Below are 23,253 nucleotides of genomic sequence, written 5' to 3'. Positions count from 1 at the left end.
GAGAGACCTTGGCCTTTTTAAGTCTTTACATAATAATGAGGAGGTGGGCTAAAAGTCTTTAGCTCCTCTCCTACTTGATCCTGTGGTTGAGCCGCCTCCAGCACCCTGGACAAAGGAAACTATCTCAGCCCAAGAGCAAGAAACTATGATTTTAAGGTTGGAACTCACCTAGATTAAATTCTCTGCCCTTTAAACAGAAATAAACTCTCCTAGTTGGGTGGGGACTACCCAAGATTGAGAATAATGTTACCAGAGTAATCTCCATCAATTCTCTTCAAATTCTGACTGCCCTTACAAGGACTGGTCCCTGAATGAAGAAAATACAAAGAAAAAACTACCTAATCCTATTTTGGTTATTAATAGGAGAAAAAATAATCATTTCTCTCAAGGGGCAAGCCTGCTAAACCTCAGAAAGCAGAAAGGGAAATAATGTATATAACAAGTTTGAAGAGGCACGTGGAGGTTAAGTTGTGAAGGCTTTAAAAGTCAAAGAGAAGAATTCCTATATATCAGTTATGTGATCTCCAATAAGTAATTTAACTTCTCTAGGCCTCATTTCTCCAGCTGTAAAATAAAAGGAGTGGACATAATGACTTTAAAAATCCTTTTCAGCTCTAAATCTATGATCAGTAGTTCTTGCCCCTGTCTTCCACTACCCACCAAGCACCCCTTTCTGAATAATAATAATTTTTCTGGCTTCCGAGAAGATTGTATATGTGGAGGAATGCCCCCATCCCAAGAAAAGTACAGGAACTGGAGGATAAGGAAATCCAGTGCCCACAGGTTCTTGTACTTTCCTGTTCCCTTTCAGCTCTGACCTGAACTCTTTCTATACCAGCCCAGTTAAAACAGTGATCATCCATGGTCTCTACTTTCTCCTGTGGGCCTCAGTTCACATCTTGATTCTTCCCCTGTGCCAGGAAACAGTGGATGATACTCATATCAAGGCCATTAATGCCATATCCCTTCAGCTCAAAAGCCGGGACCCAGAAGAGGTCAAAATCATCTACCAGAGACAGCATCAGCTCAATGAAAGGCCAGTTCTGAGGGGAGATGGAGGGAAGGGAAAAGAGTGGAGGAGGGAGGTTACCACTCAAAAGGTGGGTGATTGGAGTGCTGTGCCAGTGATATGAGCCCTCCATTAGCTTGTTCCAGGAATGATTAAAATGAGAATCATAATTAGGAATCGATAACCATCAATATCTCTTCTCTGCATCTTCACCCTGGCAGATGGAATAATTTCCATGGCAACCTCCTCCAATACCAGCGACAGCTAGAAGGTGCCCTGGAGACGCATGCACTGGTCCAGGAGCTGAGCAATGTCATGGAGAGGATAGGAGAGAAGGTAAGGGATGTAGAGATGTCGATTCCAGGCAAAAGCTGTGGGGAGGAGGAGGCAGACGCCTGCCTGGTCTTGGGTGCCCACTTGGCTCCCTACCTAGTCTGCCTCTTTTAGAGCAGGGCTTTTACCAACCTCTTTTCACCTAAGAAATTTTTACATGACCCTGAGTATGTATGTATATATATATAATATAAAATGGGAATACAAATCACACATTTACTGATAATAAATCCAATTTCATGGCCCCTACCTTCAGTTATAGGATCCCAACATGGAGTTGTTCTAGGACTTTGTTGGGAGTTTTCTTGGCAGAGATACTGGTGTTCTTTGCTATTTCCTTAAACTCCAGCTCGTTTTACAGGTGAGCAAATAGAATTCGGTGACTTGCCCAGGGCCACGCAGTGAGTTTCTGGGACCATCTTTGAACTTGGGCCTTCCTGACACCAAGCTGGTGCTCTTTCCACTGTACCACCCTGCTGCTGCCTGGGACACAGCAAGTGCTTGATAAATGCTGCTTGCTTGATTGACTTTCTCTCTCACTTCACAGAGTGCTCTGCTGCAGGTCCCTAATTATGGAAAGGACTTGGAGGATGTAGAGAGGCTGCTGAGAAAACATGAAGAACTGGATCGGGAAATCAGTGTTATCCAGGCCCAGATGAAGGTACTAAAAGGGCTCAAGAAGCAAGAGCTCCAGGCAGGATGGGGAGTATAAAAGAAGTCCCTCCCTTCTCTCAAGGAGTCCTAAGGGAGACATCAGTTATAGACGGCTGGAAAGGCCTAAGAACGCAGCTACTGGACAGATGACTAATCTCAGAAGGCCTTAGGTGCAGTCAGTACTTGGCACAGCACCGGGCATATAGTAGGCACTTAATAAATGCATGTTAACTGAATGAAGGCGTGGCCCACGGGGGCTGTTGTTCAGTCATTTCCAGTTGTGGCACATTCTTCCTGGCCCACTGGGGGTTTTCTTAGCAAAGATAGACCCTGACAGACCTGTCCACTCCCCACTGCAAAACTAGTCTTGGGGCTTACTCCCTGAGGGAGTGTCCCCTGAGCACAGAGAGCTGCGTTCCTGTCGGGCACCTGTGCGAGGGACCACCGCCATCCCTTCTTCTGTAGCCCCTGGAGCAGGAGGTGGATCGTCTGTGTCAGAGCAGCCCCGAGGCAGCCCGAGCCCTCACTGATAAACGACTGGAACTGAACAGGCACTGGCAGAGGCTGCAGGCCGGGGCCCAGCAGAGGTAGGGATCTCACGTCTGCCCTCCTCTAACTTCCCCTGTGTCCCCCACGGCCCCTGCACTTTTCCCTTCTCACTGACCCCGGGGGGTTCCAGCCTGTCTGGTTCCCCCAAACCCCTGCTCCTGATCCAGGGCCCCTGAAGGCGTTTTAGAGTGACTGAATGGGTTAAAGGAAGACGTTGTAGGGAGTCGGGTAAGAGGAGAGCAGGACAGAGGATCAGCTGATCTGGTCAGACATGTCTAAGCCAGAATTAGGGAGTGGGGGAGAGGAGGAAGAGCCCAGGAAAGGGACGTATGGGTCTGGTCTGGGGAGCAGCCAGGGCCAGGCCCCTGTGCTCTCCCTTGTGGTCACTACCACGGGGGTGGGAGGCCTGGGGCAGAACATCCACCTTCTCCCAGAGTCTCCTACAGCTCCCGCACCACCCCCTCCCATGACCCTGGGAGGAAAGAAGCACTCTTTCATGCTGGTGCCTTGGGGCAACACCCCAGGGACCCCGGGTTAATTCTGCCTCCGCCTCGGGCTGACTGATCATCCCTGTGGGCAGGAGTGAGAGACTGGAGTCTTCACACCAAGGACAGAAGCTACTCACCAGGCTCCGAGAGCTGCTAGGCTGGATGCAAGGGCTGAAGACTAAGGTGGAGACGGAAAGGCTTCCCAGCAGTCCTGCAGAGGCCAGAGGCCTGATGGAGGAGCACCAGGAGCTCAAGGTCAGCAGGCACAAGCCCGCCCCTGGCCGGCTCCCTCCCTCTGATCTTAGTTCTATTTCCCATGTGCTTCTCCATTGTCTCAGCAGAGAGTCATAGATCTGGAGGTAGGAGGGCCTCAGAGGCCGCTGGTTCTGCTCCTTCACTTTGCAAATGAGGAAATTTGTGAGATTTGTTAAAGGTCACACAGGTCAGAGTGTCAGGGGTAGGATTTGAACCCAGCTCCTCTGATTTGGGGGCTCTAGATGGAGCGGGGCTATAGAGATACTAGCTGTGTGGCCCTGGGCAGGTCACTTAACCCTGTTTCCCTCATCAGGAGAAGGAAATGGCAAACCACCCTAGGCTCTTTGCCAAGAAAACCCAAATGGGGGAGTCAGACATGGCTGAAATGAATGAAGTGAACTGATTTCTGACTCTTGTGCCATTCCCATCCCTAATATTTCTCCAGGTCCTTTATTCCCAAATCTCCTTATTTATTCCATTATCCCAACTGCTGTTCACTTTCTTCCCCACTCCACACAATCTAAATTAGCTTCCTTCTTTCTCTCTCTCATCCTCCTCTCTCTCTCTCTCTCTCTCTTTCTCTCTCTCTCTCTCTCTTGCCTTCCCTCCTTCCCTCCTTCCCTCCCTCCTTCCCTCCCTTCTCTCTCTCTCTCTCTCTCTCTCTCTCAGTTGAGATTAAGTGACTTGCCTAGAGTCACACACATTGGAAGTGTTTGAGGCTATATTTGAAATTGGGTGTGTTACTTCTCCATCTAGCTGTCCCAGACATTTTACTTTATTATATAAGGAAAAATAATTGGACCACTCTAATATGGCTGATTTTTTTAAAAAATATTTTTAATTAAATAATTTGTTTTTGTAAGCATTTACTGTCTCTCCTTCCCCCTGTCTTTCTCTCTCCACTGAATCATTTTTTTCTCAATAGTATTTTATTTTTCCAATTATATGTAAAGATAGTTTTCAATATTCATTTTTGTAAGATTTTGAGTTCCAAATTTTTTTCTTCCTCCCTCTCCTACCATCTCTGTCCCCAAGACAGCAAGTAATCTGATACAGGTTATACATGTACAATAATTTTTAAAATTTTTTCCTTTTCCTTTTCAAATATATGCATAGATAGTTTTCAGCATTCACCCTTGCAAAATGTGTTCCAAATTTTTTCCCTCTCTTCTCCCTTAGTAATCTAATATATGTTAAATATGGGCAATTCTTCTATACATATTTCCACAATTATCACAATGCACAAGAAAAATTATATCAAAAAGCAAAAAAATGAAAGAGAAATACATGTACAATCATTTTAAACATATTTCTATAATTATCATATTGTGAAAGAAAAATCAAAGCAAAAGGGGAAAAAAGCAACAAGAAAGGAAAAAGGAAACAAAAAAAGGTGAAAATTGTATGTTTTGATTCTCATTCAGCTTCCATCATTCTCTCTCTGTATGTGGATGGAATTTTCTATCCCAAGTCTATTAGTATTGTCTTGGATCACTGTATTGCTGAGAAGAATTAAATCTATCATAGTTAATCATTATAATCTTGCTGTTACTGTGTACAATGTTCCCTTGTCACTCACTTCACTCAGAATCAGTTCATGTGAGCAATTTTTTAAAAAATTTAATGAAAAACATACCTTCTTAGTTTAGGAGAACAAAATCTCACAGCGGACTTGCCTCATTTTGCATTTTAAGTCCCTCAGCTTTCTGCAGAGAAGAGGTTAGTGTGGTTCATTTTCAGCCCTTTGGACTTACGGCCCCCTCTTTTTCCCGGACCCCTCTGCGCCTGTTCCTCCTGCCCACGCTGAATTCCTCCCTTCCCTGTTACAGGCAGAGCTGTCAGCCAGGGCAGACAGTATCGACTTGATACGAAGCAGTGGGAAACAGCTGCTTAGTGCCAGACACCCAATGGCCCCAGATATATGCCAGACCCTGGAGAGTTTTGAGCACGAATTAACTGGGCTGGAGGAGAGCTGGCAAGAGCATCAACTGCAGCTGCAGCAGGCCTTGGATCTGCAGGTGGGTATGACCAGCCTCCGTGCCAGCTCTTCCCTGCCTCCACCTTCCCATTTCCCATCTGGACTGCTCCTCCTCACTTTGGTAGAAAGGAAAACCAAGTGGTCTCCTTTGCCAGTGATTCCTTCAGTGGTCCTCAAAAGCTGCTAATCAGCACCCTTCAATTCTATTTGCCCAATCCAAGCTTAGCAACTGACCTAGTTACCAGCCTACCCTTGGCACGGAGGCAACCCCTTTCCATGGGTAAGGCAAACATAATGCTGGACAAGATTTCACTTAATCTTTGATGCAACCAACCTGCTCCTCTTGAGATACCAGACTAGAAACTAGAATTCCTGGTTTCTATTTTACTTTTTTTTTTGTTTATTGGTTTGATTTCTTTAAAGTATGTGTGAAATTCATTGAGATAGTACCAACAATGCCTTGCCTGTGTCCCCTTCTACATTTCCTTTTCTCATTTCTGTTTATTTTTATTGTTTATTTTTAAATGTTTCATTGAAAGTTCTTTCTTACTCCCTTGTTTTGAGCATCATTATTACTCCTCACTCTTCTATAATTTTTAAATAGTATTTTAATTTTTCCAGTTATGTTTAAAAATAATTTTCAACATTCACTTTTATAAGATTTTGAGTTCCATATTTTTTCTCTCCTTTCTCCCCAAGATGGCAAGCAATCTGAGATAAGTTATACATGTACAATCATAATAAACATATTTCCACATTAGTTATGTTGTGAAAGAAGAATCGGAACAAAAGGGAATTAACCACATTTTGCTCACACTCCTGACTTGATTTAGGCTCTAGGCTGGTCCCTAAGCTTCCATTCCCCTATACTAAAATGCTTCTCCCTTTCCATAGGTGTTCCTGAGCTCTGTGGAGCAGATTGAAAGTTGGCTCAACAGCAAAGAAGCATTCCTGGAAAATGAAGATGTGGGTGTAGGTAACCAGGCAGGAAACAGGGACACAGATTAATTAGACTTGTGTTTCAAATCCAACCAAACTTAAAACATTATTCAACAAATCTTTATTGAGATAAATAAAGCATTTGTTAAGCACTTACTGTGTACCAAGCACATAAGAACATCTTGTGGTCCAAGACCTGAAAATACGATAACAATGAATGAATGAAAATTTAATTTAAAAGCATTTTTAAGCATGTGCTATGTGCCAAAAACAGTGTTAGGTTCTGCACATATAAATGTTAACAGCAAAGATAGTCACTGCCTTCAAGAAATTTAAATTCTAAAGGGAAAAACAGCACATTTAGAGGACTAGAAAGGGTCACTGGTTTGGAAAGTTATTAAGTTCAAAGTGAATTTTTTTGAGGGCAATAGAATGATAGCTTTGTCTAAGAACAATGGCAGTTACTGAGTTGATCTGATTTTTTTCAAATTCCTTTAAAATTTTTTCATTTAATAACGTTTCTCTTCTTCCCTCTTCCTCCTTTCCCCTTCAGGGGAAAAAAAGGCAGGGGCTGGGTGGGAGGGAGGTAGGAAATCCTCATCATAAATATACCTCATCAAACAAAATAAGTTTGCTCATTGGCCATGTCCAAAAATGTATGTTACATCCTTCATTTTGAGCCCATCAATTCTCAGTCAGATGGAAAGCAGGTTTCATCAAGAGTCTTCTGGGACTAGTGGTTCATCATTGTATTGATTAGCTTTCTAAATCTCTCAAAGCTGACAAACATATACTCCTACACTTCTTAATTTAAGATCCTCAATGTTAGGAATTATTTTTTACCATTGTATTTATACCCCTAAGGTAGCATAGGACTTGGAACATAGAAAGTGCTTAATAAATGCTTTTTCGTTCATTGTATGTTTGTGCCCAGTTCCTAGTCCAAAGGTTTGAACATCAGTACTCTTATATGCCAGGGACCTAGTAAGTGCTTAGTAAATAAAATAAGTAGATAGTAAGTGCTAAATAAACTCATTCATTTATTCATTCATTCACTATCTGCTCACCCCCAGTTCCTACTCAGTGTCTTCCACAATAAATGCTTTATCTACTTTTATAGATCCAGAACTTGAATCTCTCACCCCTACAGCCTTCCAAGAAAAGGGATGGGGAAGAGAAGGAAGGGAATTGGTCTCCAAGGAATGTATCTTCTATTGGGAAAAAGAAGGGATCCTTTACAACTGCTTCACAGGAAAGGAGCCCGTAAGATGAGGGTCAGAAATGAGAAGGAAGAACTCTGGGAGATGACTAAAAACCATTACATTGAATTCCCAATCCCTATATTTATGCCCACCTGCATCTTTGATTTCCTTCACAAGCTAATTGTACAATAATTCAGTCTGATTCTTTTTGTACAGCAAAATAATGTTTTGGTCATGTATACTTATTGTGTATCTAAGTTATATTTTAATATATTTAACATCTACTGGTCATCCTGCCATTTAGGGGAGGGGGTGGGGGGGGTAAGAGGTGAAAAATTGGAACAAGAGGTTTGGCAATTGTTAATGCTGTAAAGTTACCCATATATATATCCTGTAAATAAAAGGCTATTAAATAAAAAAAAAAAAAAAAAAAAAGAAATGAGAAGGGATGGATTCTAGAACTGGGGGTTTGGGAAGACAGCCTGAGCAGAGACAGGGAAGTGGATCACTGGATAAGGAGAATACTGGTTTGTCCAGTTTAACCAGAATTTGGAATGTGCGAAAAGAAATGATGTGAAGACCAGAAGTCATTCAATTAACAAGCATTTATTAAGTGCTTACTATGTGCTCTGGGACCACAAAGAAGGGCAACAAGCAAACTAAATGGCTCTCTCAAGGAGCAAATAATAAAGTTAATAGAATCTCAGAAATGCAGAGCTCGAAGGGCCCTCAGAGGCCAAATAGGACAATTCTATAGGTAGAGCAGTTGAGCCTGGAGTCAGGAAAATATGAGTTCAAATCCAACCTCAGACACTCACTAAGGGTGTGACCTAGGCAAGTCATTTAAGCTTGTTTGCCTCGGTTTCTGCATCTGTAAAATAGAAATAATAGCATCTTCCTCATAGGGTTATTACAAAGCTCCAATCAGATAACAATTGTAAAGTGCTTAGCATGGTGCCTGACACAATAAACACTATACAAATGTTAGCTATTATTATCATTACTGTCAATATGTTCCCTTCTACAATATATCCAGCAAATGATTATCCAGCCTCTGCTTGAAGACTTCCAGGAAGGGACAACCTGTTATCTTCCAAGTCAGTTTAATTGAAAAGCCCTAATTATTAAGTAGTTTTTCTTTGCATCAAGACAAATAATAGTCATTTATTTAGCTATTTATGGTTTGCAGAGCATTTTACTTATGTGATCTCAGTTGAGCCTCCCAACAGCCCAATGAGAGGCATTTTTTTTAACAAGCCCAGACCAATGGCTTCATCTGTGAAGGGAGTTCCAGCCAATGTGGACAGTCAGTCTCTCCGCTGTTCATCATCTTAGAGAGTTGTTTGAGGAACTGAGAGATTAAGGGACATTTCCATGGTCACATAGTCTGTTTGTGTCAGAGGCAAAACCTGAATCCAAATCTTCCTAGCTCCAAAGTCAGTTTTCTGTCCACTAAGTTAAACTGTTTATGCTATAGATACTTTAGGTATTATTATCATCCCCATTTTGTGAACGAGGATGCTGAGGTCCAAGGGTAAATTTATCTAGTTAATGCCAGAGGTGGTATTTGTAGGCAGCCTGAGATGTCTCTGGGAATTTGGTGAGGTAGTCCTCTACAAATACCAAGAAAGCAATTTTCTCCCCCATACTCCTAAGTCAAATCAAGCCAACCCAATAAATTCAGATCCAAAGAAGGACCTACTGTATGCAAGACAATTGGCTAAGAATTGGGGATATAAAGAAAAAAAATAGTCCATGTTCTCAAGGACTCAAGGACCACTGTTATAGTTCTAGAACTTGAACCTCTCATCCCTACAACCTTCAAAGAAAGATTTCTACCATGAGGGTAAAAAGGAATATAACACTTAGAGAGAGAAGGAAATATAAGATAATTTGAGGAAGGAGAAAGCTTTAACAAGTGGGGAAATTATGGAAGACTTTTTAGAGGCCCTCACCAAACAGAGTGGTCATAATTGAAGAATGGAACCTAAGATTTAGAGGCCATATTTCTTTGAGCAGAATAAGTTGCATTGAGTGGATGATAGCTGGGGGGAAAGTTACATTGGACTAAATCTGGATTCTCTCAACTGTCCTTCATAGAATTCCTTGGCCACCGTGGAGACCTTACAGTGGAAACATGAGCAATTTGAGAAGGGGCTAGACACCCAACTGGAGAAAATCAGTGCTATGGAAATCATGGCCCTCAACCTGAATCAGAGTCAACACCCTGAAGCCCAGCGTATCACCAGCAAGTGCCAGATGGTGCTTTCAAGGTACCTCTTGAGCCCAGTGGGTTAGATAAGAGAGAGTTCTGGGATAGCGATAGCCAGGAACGTGGGCAATGAGCGTCCCTAAGTTGGATTTGTGTGAGGGTTGAAACATGTGAAGGAGAATCCCTGGCAGGAATGAGCAAGGTCCTATCCTTGGTCACCCTTTTGGAACTTCATTTCTCCAGCCATCTGTCATGGGTCATTCCCCACCACAGCTACACATCTTTGAACAATACACATTTGGCAGCTCAGTGATGCAGGAGTCAGAGAACTTGAGTTCAAATGCAGCCTTTCAGACTTAATAACTTTGTGACCCTGAGGAAACCATTTAACCCCAATTGCTTCCCAAAGAAAAATAATTAAAAGTGTGTATGTGTGAGCACACGATGACTTCTAAGGGTCCTGGATAAGTGTCTCTGATCTTCCCCTTCCAGGAGGAAGTCTAGTCCCAAATTCCTTTATCTTTTGCAGCCTAGAAACAGAAGGATGTGAGTGCTGCTGATGGGTGGGGGTGACATGTAACAGGAGTCTGGGACGTGCACAGATGCATTAACTTGCTCAGATGGCATTTCCAGCTGAAGTTTACAGGCAGCGTTTGTGCACATGTCCGATCTCTGTTACAGACGTGCAAAAGGCTGAATTAAGGAGGGATGAGAAAATAGGTTCACCTCCCTTGTCTGCAGAGGGGGGGTGTGGAATTTTGCCCATGCTGTCAGATTTTTTCTTCCCTCTTCCTCTTTGATCCTTTATACAAGGAATGGCTCATTGGGCAGGGGTAGGGAAAGGGATATATATTACAAGATGTAAAAATAAAGGCTCTCAATAAAAATGAACCTTTTTATTTTAAAAGAAATTTAATTGGGATAAATACGAAATTCCCCTAGTATGGCTTGGGTTAATAACCACCGAGGTCCCTTCCAAATCTGAAATTCTCCGCTTCCAGGTTTAGAGTTTTGTTTTTTTCATGAAGGGAAGCTGGCCGAGGCATTTCTTCACAGTGATCCCAGACAGGGAGAGCTCTTGTACAATCCAGAGTAGAACGTTGCCCTCCCCGGCCCCAGACGGAGAATGGCTCCTTCTCACCCTCTGCCTCCCTGCACAGGAAGGAGAAGCTGCTGGAGAGAATCCGGGCCCGAGGACACCAGCTCGAGGAATTCCAGCAGTTACACAGATTCCTGCAGGACTGCTGGGAGGTAGGATCATTTTTCTATGTGCACAGGTCCTGTCTGGGCCCCTCTGGAGAGCAGTGGGAAGGAGAGATGGGGAGGGAGTCACCTCACTGAGAAACCTGGAGTACAGTGGAAGAACACTGGCACTGGGTTCAAATCCTGTCTGTGATGTTTTACTGCCTACATCACCTGCCTGGGTCTATTTCCTTTTTTGCAAAATGAAGAGGTTGGCCTAGAAGGCTCAAATTGAATTCTAATCTTTTAAAACTTATTCTAGGTCTATGGATTTAATTCTAATTCTAAGCTCATTTTACATCCATGACTCCTTTTGAATTCATTTTAGATCTGTGAACCTAATTAATCTAAGCTCATACTAGATCCATGAATTTAATTCTTCTAAGATCATTCTAGCTCTAGAAATCTAATTCTAATTGTCCTAAACTCATTCCAGTTCTAATGGTTCTAAGGTCATTCTAGACTTATGACTCTAATTCTTCTAAGCTCATACTAAATCCATGAATCTAATTCTTTTTTCATTCTAGAGCCTTAAATTTAATTTTTCTAAGCTTATTGTAAATCCCTGAATCTAAGCCTTCTAAACTCATTCTAGATCTGTAAATTGAATTCTAATTCTTCTACACTCATTTAGAACTACGCATCTAATTATTCTAAGCTTATTCTAGATCTACATATCTAATTCCAATTGTTCTAAACTCATTTTAGAGCCATAAATCAAATTCTAATTCTTATAAACTCATTGTAGATCTATGAATCTAATTATTTTAAGCTCACTCTAGATGTAAGAATCGAACACTAATTGTCCAAAGTTCATTCTAGATCTATGAGTCTTTCCACAGGACAGGACCCCCTGTTTAAGGGCAGATACAGATATCTCTATTAGAAATCAGGGAATGACACAGGGAATGACATGTCCAATAGACATGTGATGGAAAGTGCCATCCACATCCGGAGAGAGAACTATCGAGACTGAATGTGGATCAAAGCAAAATATTTTTTACCTTTTTGTTCTTGCTTGGTTTTTTTGGTCATTTTTTCCCCTTTCTCATGTTTCCTTTTCTTTTGATCTATTTTTTTTTTTTTTTTTTTTTTTTTTTTTGCACAGCACGATGAATGTGAAAATATATTTAGAAGAATTGGACATTTTAACCTATATTGAATTGCTTGCTGTCTTGGGAGGGGTGGGGGAAGGGAAAATGTGCAAAGGTTGTGCAAAGGTGAATGTTGAAAACTGCCTTTGCATGTATTTGGAAAAATAAAATACTTTTAAAAAATAAAATAAAATTACTGAAAGGCTGAAAGGAAGGAAGAGAGGGAGGGAGAAAAGAAGGAAGGGAGGAAGGAAGAGAGGAAGGGAGGAAGGAAGGAAGGAAGGAAGGAAAGGAGGAAGGGAAGAAGGACAGAAGGAAGGATGGAAGGAAGGAAGGAAGGAAGGAAGGGAAGGAAGGAAGGAAAGAAGGAAAGAAGGAAGGGAGGGAGGGAAGAAAGGAGGAAGGAAGGAAGGAAGGAAGAAAGGAAGGAAGGAAGGAAAGAAGGAAGGAAGGAAAGGAGGAAGGGAGGAAGGACAGAAAGAAGGGAAGGAGGAAAGGAGGAAGGAAGAAAGGAAGGAAGAGAGGAAGGGAGGGAGGGAGGGGAAGCAGCAGGTCCCTGAAGCTCTCCTTGCTCTTTCTCTCCTGTAGGTGTCCATGTGGCTGGGTGAGAAGAACCTCGTGGCCTTAGACGAGGGTTGGCGGGACTCTAGCACCCTGCAGGCCCAGCTGCGAAAGCACCAGAGCTTTCAGGCTGAGCTGGAAGCCAATGCTACCCAGCTTCAGAGACTGCAAGTAGTAAGGGCTCCCAGGGAAAGGACACGTGTGTTGGTGAGGTGGGATCCCAGCAGGCCACAAGCTGCCAGAGCTACAGGAGGCCCAGAGTCCTGCCCTGGACTGACCACTGGACATCTCTAATTAGATGTGCTATGATCATATCAAACACAACATGTCATGGAGATGCTCCAGACAGATAGGTGGCCCAATGGGCAGAATGATGGACCAGGAGTCAGAAGAAAGACACGAATTCAAATCCTGCCTCAGACACTTAGGCTATTTTAACTTCAATCTCCTCATCTGTAAAATGAGATTTCTTTCTGCTCTAAATCTATGATCAGCTGGGATTTCCTTCAGAATGCAATTGCTTCCTAATTTCCTTTTTCTGTTGAGGGCAGAATCCTTCTGGTTCCCCAGATTACAATGTCAAAGTCATTCTCATCTCTTTCCTCTCCCTGTCCCCCGTAACTGTTGTTATTTAGTCATTTCATCCGTCTGACCCTTCTGATTCCATTTTGTAGGGTTGGGAGATAATGGAGTGATTTGCCCTTTCCTTCTCCAGCTCATTTTACAGTTGAGGAAACTGAGGCAAAGTGGGTTAAGTGACTTGTCCAGGGTCACACAGCTAGTAAGTATTTAATGGCCACCTTGGAACTCAGGGCTTCTTGACTCCAGGCTCAATATCTATGGAGCTAATCAGTTCCATATCTAATTGACACGTCTTGTCATGGATTTAAAACCTGCTTTTTAGCTATAATACCTAAAGCCTTTAAAGGTCTGGGTTCAGCCAAACCCATTTTGCATTACCCCCTTATACACTCTTCATTCCAAATAGTTTATCTGAGATTCTTTTACATGTTATTCCATTTTCTCTCTCCATGCATTTGTCCAGGCTGTGCCCCCCCTCCATCCTCTCCTTCACTTCCACCTCTTGGAATCTCTAGCTTCCTTCAAGGTCCAGCTCAAGACCACATCCCACACAAGGCCATTCCTCCCCACCGTCCCCCCGTTGTTCGTGCCCCCTCCCTAAAAAATGACTTCATATTCATTTGGTATATATTTGTTGTGACATGGCTGTGTACGTGTGTTTGTCCCTGGTACAATACAAGTCCCCAAGGACAAAGCCATTTGCTTGTATTCTTTGTCTCCCCGAGTTGGATCCAGAGCTAGCCCATTTTAAGAATGACTCTATTTTGTTCACACATATCTCTCTCTCCCCAAACTAGTCAGCACCTGGCGTAATACCTAGCATACAGTAGGTACTTAATAATTGCTTGTGGAATGAATGAAGCTCTACCATTCTAAAAGAGGGAGATTTCCCAGATAAGGTGCTAGGAGTCAATTAGTTAACAATTAAGCTATAGTTAGAGCATCTAGTACGGAGTCAGGAGAACCTGAGACCTGGTCTCGGACACTCACTGGATGTGTGACTCTGGGCAAGTCACTTACACTGTTTGCCTCAGTTTCGAAACTCTTCTAGAAAATAAGCTGGAGAGGAAAATGGCAAGCCACTCTGGTACCTTCCCCAAGAAAACCCAAACAGGGTCACCAAAAGTCAGACACGTCTGAACACCTTAAGCACCTACTGTGTGCCAGGCACATAGTAGGTACAGCTGTCTCCTGTGCCAGGCACATAGTAGGTACGACTCCCTCCTGTGTCAGGCACATAGTAGGTATGGCTGCCTCCTGTGTCAGGCACAGGAGATATAAAAATAGGCAAAAACAGTTCTTCCCTTCAAAGAGCTCACATTGCATTGGGGGAGACATAGAAGACTCATACAGAGTGGATGGAAGGTAACCTTGGAAGGGAAGTCTCTAGCAGCAAGGGAGAGCTGCTGGAGGTGTCATCCGATCTGAGTCTTGAAGAAAGTGTGGGTGCTAGGAGGCAGAGGAGACAGAGGGGAGGAGGGAAAGCAGACCAAGTTATAGCCAGGAAAAAGACAGGCAGATCGAGGCAGAGTCTGTTCCAGGAACCGCCCCAAGAAGCGCTGGGCCAAGCAGCTCTAGCATTGATTCCAGTCCTCTGCCACCATCCCTGCTCTACCACCTGGGCTAAAATGGGATCCACTCTTCTTTTGGGCTTCAGGAAGGGGAGAAACTTCTGAAGGAGGGGCATCCTGCCCTGGAGACCATTCAGGAGCGGCTGCAAGAGATAGAAGAGCTCTGGAGTCAGCTGCAGGCCAACTGTGTCAAGAAGGGGACCAAACTACAGGATGCTTATAAGGTGGGAGTGATGCTGTGGAGGGGCAGGAGCCGGGCCAAAGCAAAGCTGGTGGAGTAGACCATAAAGATGGACCTCCTCCCCTTCTTCCCATATGCCATCTGTTCTCTCCTCTCTCCCAGGCCCTGCATTTCCAAAGGAAAGTGAAGGAGGTGGAGAGGTGGCTGGAGAGCATGGAGGAGGAACTTCAGGCTCCCCTGGATGGGCAGGACTTAGCAGGTGTGAAGGAGCTGCAGGCAACCCACAGGGAGCTGGAGGCAAACATGGAGGCCCAGGGGGGCCTGGTGCAGGTGCTGATGGAGCAGGCCCAGGCCTTTGGCTCTGAAAATCACTTCCTCGCTGGGCAGATTGAAGAACGGGCCCAGCGGCTGCTACAGAGGTGGGCAGCAGCTTCTTCCACCTGCATCCCGTATTCCGGTGTTTCAGATTTCCTCTGTCACTTTACTCCCCTTTTCAGCATCTACTTTTTTCTTCTCCAAAGGAAAATATCTCAAGAAAATCCCACCCTAGATTTTATCTACCCCTGTTCATCTCTTTCTTTGGGGACTCAATTTTTTTGATCAGTTCACAAGTAAATATTAAACGCTTACTAAGCCAGGCACAGGACTAGACCCTGTGCCTGGGGATACAAAGAAAGAGAAAGACAGAGAGACAGAGAGACAGAGAGAGAGAGAGACAGAGAGAGACAGAGAGACAGACAGACAGAGAGAGAGAGAGAGAGAGACAGAGAGAGACAGAGAGAAAAGAAAAAAGAAGAGAAGAGAGAGAAAGAAAGAAAGAGATAGAAGGAGGGAGGGAAGAAGGGAGCAAGGAAGGATACAAAAGAAGGTAGCAAAAAAGAGGCTTACATTCTAATAGAAGAAAAACTTGGAGAAAAACGTTCACATATAAGATTTGTATAGGGTCAGTGGAAGATCATCTCGGAGGGAAGGACCTGGAGGGTAAAGGGAGAACCAAAACCGCTTTCTGTTCAGAAGGTGAGGTTTGAACTGAGCCCTGAAGAAAGCCAGGGTATCTGGGGAGCAGATGCAGGGAGAAAGGGGTTTTCCAGATTTGGGAACAGACAATATACAGGTACAGTCAGGAGACAGAATGTTTTATGGGAGGAACAGCAAAAAGGTCTGTGTTGCTTAAGTGAATAACACACAGGGGGGAATTGTGGGTTCTAGGGCTCTAGGTTATGAAGAGCTTTAAATACCAAAGTTTATATTCATAGGGAGCCAAAAGAGTTTTCTGAATAGAGCAAAGGGAGAGGTCTGGATGAGGGCAGTCAGCCCTCTGCTTTAGGAGGATCCTTTCAGCAGTTAAGCAGAGGATAGATTAGAGAGGAGAAAAACTTGTGGCAGGAACAACAGCAGCTTGTGACGCAGTCTGTATGGGAGTGCCCCGGAGTGGCAGTGGTTCGGGTGGTGGCTGTTGTTTTTGTTGTTTGTCCTTCCATCTCCAAGAGGACCATGACTTCAGGGAGGGGTTGCCCTGACGTGCCAGTAGGATTCAGTGAGAGAGGGAGGGCTGCCTCTCCTTCCCCTCCTGAGCCGTCTGGGTCCAGGGACCAGCTATCGATCAGGGACTGGAGACGCCCTGGGTGCAGGGGAAGCCCTCGGCCTTCTTAAGCTCAGGTCTTCAATCGTGGTGGAAGGGAAAAATGCCCGGTGCTGTTAAAGTAAAATAATAAAACTCATTAATAGACAGCCTATATAGGGTGACTGTAAGCCAGGGGTTGGTACACCAAGGTTTCAGACCCAGGGAGTCGTGGGGGACAGAAAGTAGTGCCCTCAGATGAAATAGGGAAATTTACAAAGGGGAGATTTGTGGAGAAAAATAAGTTTTTGTTTGGGGACAAGTTTCTTCTTCTAATCCCAACTTTCCATCTCTTCTGCTCTCTCTCCCTTCCTCACCCCCACGGCCATCGGGTGGCTGTCCCTGGTCAGGTACACAAACCTAAGAGAGCCCCTCCAGGAACGCCAGGCGGCCTTGGAGGCCAAAAGCCTTCTGTACCAGTTCTTCCAGGACGTAGAGGATGAATTGGTTTGGATACAGGAGAGGCTGCCCTTGGCTACAGCCCAAGACTATGGACAGACCTTGAAGGCTGTTCAGCAGCTCCAAGAGAAGCACCAGGTAGGCCATAGCCTCTCTGGGGAATGAAAAGAACACACGTATGTGTTAGGGGGAATCTGAGGGGAGATACCTGATCTTCAGAACTAAGTTCAAGCTCTAGGATCAGTTTATAGCACCCCAGATGTAGACCTAAAAGGGATCATAGAGATCAGTCCAGGTCCTTCAGTTTATAGATGGAAAAACTGAGACCCAAAAAGTCTTGAGTTGCCTAAGATCATCAGAAGAATGTAAGCTCCTCAGGGGCAGGGAATATTTTTATTTGTCTTTTCTTCCCTAGTATCTGGCACATAGGAAATAGGGGCTTAAGAAATGTTTGTTGAAAGAGAATTGTATAAATATGTTTACACATATTGGATTTAACACATTTTAACATGTATAACATATATTGGATTGTTTGCCATGTAGGGAAAGGAGTGAGGGGAAGGAGGGGAAAATCTGAAACACAAGGCTATGCAAGGGTCAATGCTGAAAAAGTATCCATGCATATGTTTTGAAAATAAAAAACTTTGGGGGTGGAGGGAGGGAAGGGAAAAGTTGGAACAAAAGTGAGTGCAAGGGAAAATGTTGCAAAAATTACCCATGCATATGTTTTATCAATAAAAACCTATAATAATTGAAAGAAAGAAAGAATGAAAGAAATGAGCAGGACCAGGAGATCATTATATACTTCAACAACAATACTATATGATGATCAATTCTGATGGATGTGGCCCTCTTCAACAATGAGAGGATCCAAATCAGTTCCATTGGTTCAATAATAAAGAGAACCAGCTACACCCAGCAAAAGAGCTCTGGGAAATGAGTGTGGACCACTACATAGCATTTCTACTCCTTCTGTTTTTATCCATTTACATTTTTGCTTTCCTTCTCAGGTCATTTTTACCTTATTTCTAAATCTGATTTTTCTTGTGCAGCAAAATAGCTGTATGGATATGTATACATATAATGTATTTAACATATACTTTAACATATTTAACACATATTGGTCTACCTGCCATCTAGGGGAGGGGATGGGGGAAAGGAGGGGAAAAGTTGGAACAGAAGGTTTTGCAAGGGTCAATGCTGAAAATTTACCTATGCATATATCTTGTAAAAAGAAAGAAAGAAAGAAAGGAAGGAAGATAAAGAAAGAAAGAAAGAAAATAAAAAGCTTAAAAAAGAAGATTTCTAGTAAAGGAAAATTCACCATCTCTTAAAGCATGTCATTTTACCTTTGGATAGTTTTTTGTTAGGGTAGGGATCCCTAACCTCAATTAATCACAGATGCCCCAGACATTTCAATTGTATCAATCCATTGAAAGTAAATTAATATGCATAAGTCTTCACTTAATTTGAAATGATCAAAAGGAGTTTAGGTCTTAAAATATTTCCTTGCACTCATCCCATATCACCCATATCCCATATCACTTTCCTTAAATCTTTCCTCGCACTCATCCCATATCACCCCAACCCCACTACCATTGGTGATATTGAAGACCCCAAGATTCAAAACTAAATCTCTATAAATCCCAATATTATACCATCCTACCTCTCATGCTAGCACTAAGGAGAAGCAATATAGGGCAGCGACTGGAACTGTAATTTTATTGCAATAGGGAAGTCCCAGGTAAGGAAACTCCCTCTACCAATATAGTTTGGTACCTTCTCCCTAACTCCTAGTCTTCATTACCAAGAGCGATAAAAGGTTAAATGGCTTAAGCACCCAGCATCACGCAGTCCTGCTTTCAGAAGCAGCATTTGAATTCAGGTCTTCCTGACTTCAAGGTCATCTTTCTATTAACCGGGCCATGCTGGCTCTAATGGAACGGGATAAGAAATTCTTTGCATCCCTGTTTGGGTGGGCAAAGTCTTTGGGCACTATCTGGGGGGGGGTTATATTGGGGAGCTATGAGAGTTTGTGGATGTCTTTTTTTGCACTTGTAGAACTTGGAAGATGAGATCAACAGCCATGAGGCTCTGACCCAGGTGGTCCTGGACACAGGCAGTAAGTTGGTTCAGGGCGGGCACTTTGCTGCCAGTGAGGTGGTTGCCCGGCTTCAGCAGCTGAAAGCAGCCTGGGACAGACTTCGGGCGGAGGCCGAGCAGAGGCGACGGAGGCTTCAGCAAGTTCATGAGACCCAGCAATTTCTGACAGAGGTGAGAAGGAACCAGGAGGACCCAGTATTTTGAAATAAATCACATTAGATTACAGGATCACAAATTTAGAGACCTTGGGGAACACCTAAACTCCTCATTTATCACTCCTTTATAACTCCTTAACATGCTCCCCAGAGATTTTGTTCTTGTTGCTCAGCAGCGTCCAACTCTGTGTCCCCATTTGGGGTTTTCTTAGTGAAGATACAGGAGGGCTTTGCCATTTCCTTCTCCAGCTCGTTTTACAGATGAGGAAACTGAGGCAGATAGTGATAAGTGATAGATAACTGACTTATCTAGGGTCACACAGCTAGGATGTGTCTGAGGCTGGATTTGACCTCAGGAAGATGAATTCCAAGCCCAGCTCTATCTATCGCCTGTACCACCTAGCTCCACTCCTCAGAGATAAGGCTACAAACATTCCTTTTCTCCTTTTGAATTTTTCTCTGGGCTAAAATCCCTAAGGACAAACATGGGGGAAGGGATGAGGAATTGATGCATTCTTGTTGCATTATTCTCCAGCTCCTAGAAGCAGAATCCTGGCTGTCGGAGCGAGGCCTTCTCCTGGACAATGAGGAGCTGGGCCAGAATGAGGAGACTACCGGGGTCATGCTGCGGAAGCTAGAGGCCACCAGGAAGGACCTGGAAGGGTTCCGCACCCAGCTTGAGAAGCTACAGGAGACAGGCACCCGCCTAGAAGACAGACCCAACCCAGAGAGGTGAGCAAGAGATCAGAGAGGAGAATGGGGAGGAAAGGTGGCTAAGAAACTGGACCCAACCTGCAGACCTCATCATCAAACTGTAGGTTCAGACCCTCGGACCTGGGAGGGATGCAGAGGTCTTTAGTGCAATGAACCCTTCATTTTACAGATAAAGAAACTGAGTCCCAGAGACTCAATAGCTCAAAGTCAGATGGGCAGCAAGCATCAAAGGAGAGTGTTGGATGAGGATACCAGGGTCTGTATCCCCAAAAAATCATAAAAAAGGGGAAAGGACCCACATGTGCAAACATGTTTGTGGCAGCCCTTTCTGAAGTGGCAAGGAACTGGAAACTGAGTAGATGCCCATCAATTGGAGAATGGCTGAATAAGTTGTGGTATATGAATGTTATGGAATATTATAATTCTATAAGAAATGATCAGCAGGATGATTTCAGAGAAGTCTGGAGAGACTTACATGATCTGATGCTGAGTGAAATAGATACAACCAGAAAATCACTGTATATGCCAACAACAATATTAATTATACAATGATCAATTTTGATGGGTGTGGCTCTCTTCAACAATGAGATGATTCAGGGCAGTTTAAATGATCTTGTGATAGAGAGAGCCATGTGCACCCAGAGAGAGAACTGTGGGAACTGAATGTGGATCACAACATACATTCTCACTCTTTGTAGTTGTTTGCTTGCTTTCTCTCTCTTTTTTTTTTTTTTTTTCTTTTTTGAGCAGATTTTTTCTTTTGCAGCATGAAAAATACAGAAATACATCTAGAGGAATTGCACGTTTAACCTATATTGGATTACTTGCTATCTAGGCAAGGGGTTGTGGGAAAGGCAGGGAGAAAAATTTGGAACACAAGGTTTTACAAGAGTGAATGTTGAAAACTATGTACATATTTTGAAATTTAAAAGCTATTATTTAAGAGAGAAAGAGACAGAGACCCAGACAGAGAGACAGAGACAGTAAAGTGGTGCAGTAAACCAGCTCTGGTCGGGAGGACCTGAGTTCAAATATGGCACTTACTAGCTGTGTGATCCTGGACAAGTCACAACCCCAATGGCATCCATAAAATGAAACAGAAAAAGAAAGGATGTCATCTTTGAGATGACCTAAGCTGACTTTTCTTTTTCCTAGCCTTAAAGCACTGACCTATCTACAAACTCTGAGGGAGACCCACAAGGGGCTACTGCAGAAGGCCAAGAGCCGGGAGAAATGCCTCCAAGAGCAGCAGAACCTTTATCAACTGGAGCAGGAGGCCCAGCTCCTGGATACCTGGTTGTCAGGCAAGCGGGCCACAGCTGAGTCCCAAGATTATGGGCAGGACTTGGAGGATGTTAAGGTGACTTCTGCACAGACCTTGTGACAAAGTACTATCCTGAGGAGATGAAAAGGGGAGGGTGACTGAAGTCAGGAGGTAGGGAAGGAGCCCCAGGATATGGGGAGGGATCCCTGGTCTCCCCATGTGGAGTGATCTAGGGCCAGGGCTGATTAATTAGTGACGGATGGGTAGGTTCAGCCAAGATTCTCCTAGCCACTGGGCTGCAGGTGTAGTGGGAATACCATTTGTGTCCTTCCCTCAATTTATTATAGGATCATTCTGTGCTGGATAAAAGTAAATATACCCTTGAAGGTCTGGCAATCCAGCTAGGGAGGATAATGTGATCTTTGATAGGTTATATGCAAAACATATATTTTTAAAATTTTTGATGGAATTTTATTTTTTTCCAGTTACATAAAAGACAATTTTTAATATTTGTTTTTAATAAACATTTTAGTTCCAAATTTTCTCCCTCCTTCCCTGTCTCTCTCCCCAAGACAGAAAACAATTTGATGTATGTTATATATGTATATGCAAAATAGATACAAGGATGAAGGTACTAGAGAATTGGAGTTCAGATCCTAGCTCTGATAATTATTACCTCTCTGCATCCCAGTTTCATCACTTACAAAATAGAAGGGTTAGACTAGATGTCAAGCTAGTCAATTGACATTTATTAAGTGCCTACTGTATGCCAAAGACAGCCCCTGCTCTCAAGAGCTCAGCTGTAGAAATTAAAGAGTTTAATGTCCAAGGTGGTGCTTGGGCTGAGTCTGAAAGAAAGCCTGTGGTTCTGAGAGGCAGAGGGGAGGATGGAGTACGTCCTAGGCAGGGCAAAGGTACCGAGACAGAAATGGAATTCTGGGTTCCATGCTTGCAGGTGCTGGAAGAGAAGTTCCATACTTTCCAAAAGGAAGTGCAGAGCCTGGGGCCAGACAAAGTTCAGGGGTTTCTGGAGCTGGCTGGCAACCTGGAACAGGCAGCCCCCAGGTGCTCCCCCAAGATCCAGGCTCAAAGGAGCCGCATCGAGGACTCCTGGGCGCAGCTGAGCCAAGCAATGAGGATCCGGGCGGAGGTACATCCTAAACTGACCTTCCAGAGGGGCAAAGGGCCACGGGGGGGAGGGGGGGGGAGGGGCAACAAGTACCTAGAGCACTGGGCCTGGGGTCAGGAAGATCTGGGTTCTAATGTGGTCTCAGACCACTAAATTCGCGCTGAGTGACCTTGGGCAGGTCACTTAATAAAAATGAAAAAAAAAAACTATGTGCCTCAGTTTTCTTATCTGTAAAATGGGGATTAAAAACAGCATCTATCTCAGAGAGCAAACTTTAAACTGTTGAGCAAGTGTTAGCTCTTATTCTCCTCATTCCTGCGGCTCAGTGCTCTCGTGGGCCGGCTGCTGGCTGTACTGCTAGTCATTAATGACATGCAAATGCACTCCAACCTTGAGGGTAAGATCAAATGGCTGTCAGTCCCTCAATGGAGCTTAAGTCTGAGAGATTCTACCAAATTTGGAGATGGTGATCAAACAGATCCTCCCCATCTCACGTCCATGGCCTTTTCATGCAGGAAGGAGGAAACTCAAGCTGCCTTTGGCCAGCTCCCGCTGGGAAATGCAAGCTTCAGCTTGCTCTCTTTTAAAGTACCCACCGAACCCTTAAGTCTTTGTGAGATGGGTGCTGTAATTATCCCCGGCAGCGTGAAAGAGACTGATCAACGGCTTGCTGGACCCAGCTCAAACCAGAGCTGGCTGTTTGATTTTCAGCATGAATATTTATGCCTCTAAATAAACAAAAACTACAAATTAGGGCTGTATTTATTGCTTTGCTACTTATCTAGACTAGAAGTATCCAAACAGGTAGCAGCTTCATGCCCCGCAGAAATGGTTAATTGCCCCTGACCAAATTAAAATGTAATTGGAAAATGTTTAACAAAATAAGTAAAAAGACAATATAACATAATGATGTTTGTGGGCAATGGTCCAGACTGATAATGCTCCAGTTCAGTTAATTAGTTGAGATATTTTGAGATCTGTATTTGTACTATAGGGATTTGTCATTTATTAGTTCAAG

At 43.7% G+C, this 23,253-nt stretch overlaps 1 protein-coding gene across 1 annotated transcript in view; it reads left to right on the top strand.

Moving 5' to 3' along the window:
- Positions 1–23,253, top strand: part of SPTBN5 (spectrin beta, non-erythrocytic 5) — a 92,482-nt gene that overhangs the window by 52,358 nt on the left and 16,871 nt on the right. The window contains exons 42-59 of the mRNA XM_031949283.1: positions 921–1,036; positions 1,231–1,345; positions 1,890–2,003; positions 2,462–2,583; positions 3,126–3,288; positions 5,118–5,306; positions 6,161–6,238; positions 7,238–7,468; positions 9,508–9,680; positions 10,780–10,870; positions 12,544–12,690; positions 14,756–14,893; positions 15,013–15,269; positions 16,822–17,008; positions 18,932–19,144; positions 19,664–19,860; positions 20,998–21,202; positions 22,062–22,256. Coding sequence (XP_031805143.1) covers positions 921–1,036; positions 1,231–1,345; positions 1,890–2,003; positions 2,462–2,583; positions 3,126–3,288; positions 5,118–5,306; positions 6,161–6,238; positions 7,238–7,468; positions 9,508–9,680; positions 10,780–10,870; positions 12,544–12,690; positions 14,756–14,893; positions 15,013–15,269; positions 16,822–17,008; positions 18,932–19,144; positions 19,664–19,860; positions 20,998–21,202; positions 22,062–22,256 — 2,931 coding nt within the window. The remainder of the gene's footprint in view (positions 1–920; positions 1,037–1,230; positions 1,346–1,889; positions 2,004–2,461; positions 2,584–3,125; positions 3,289–5,117; positions 5,307–6,160; positions 6,239–7,237; positions 7,469–9,507; positions 9,681–10,779; positions 10,871–12,543; positions 12,691–14,755; positions 14,894–15,012; positions 15,270–16,821; positions 17,009–18,931; positions 19,145–19,663; positions 19,861–20,997; positions 21,203–22,061; positions 22,257–23,253) is intronic.

Source organism: Sarcophilus harrisii, chromosome 2, assembly GCF_902635505.1.
Source record: "Sarcophilus harrisii chromosome 2, mSarHar1.11, whole genome shotgun sequence".
NCBI classification, from domain to species: Eukaryota; Metazoa; Chordata; class Mammalia; order Dasyuromorphia; family Dasyuridae; genus Sarcophilus; species Sarcophilus harrisii.
Note: the sequence above shows the minus strand (reverse complement) of the source record. Positions and strands in the feature narration are given on the sequence as shown.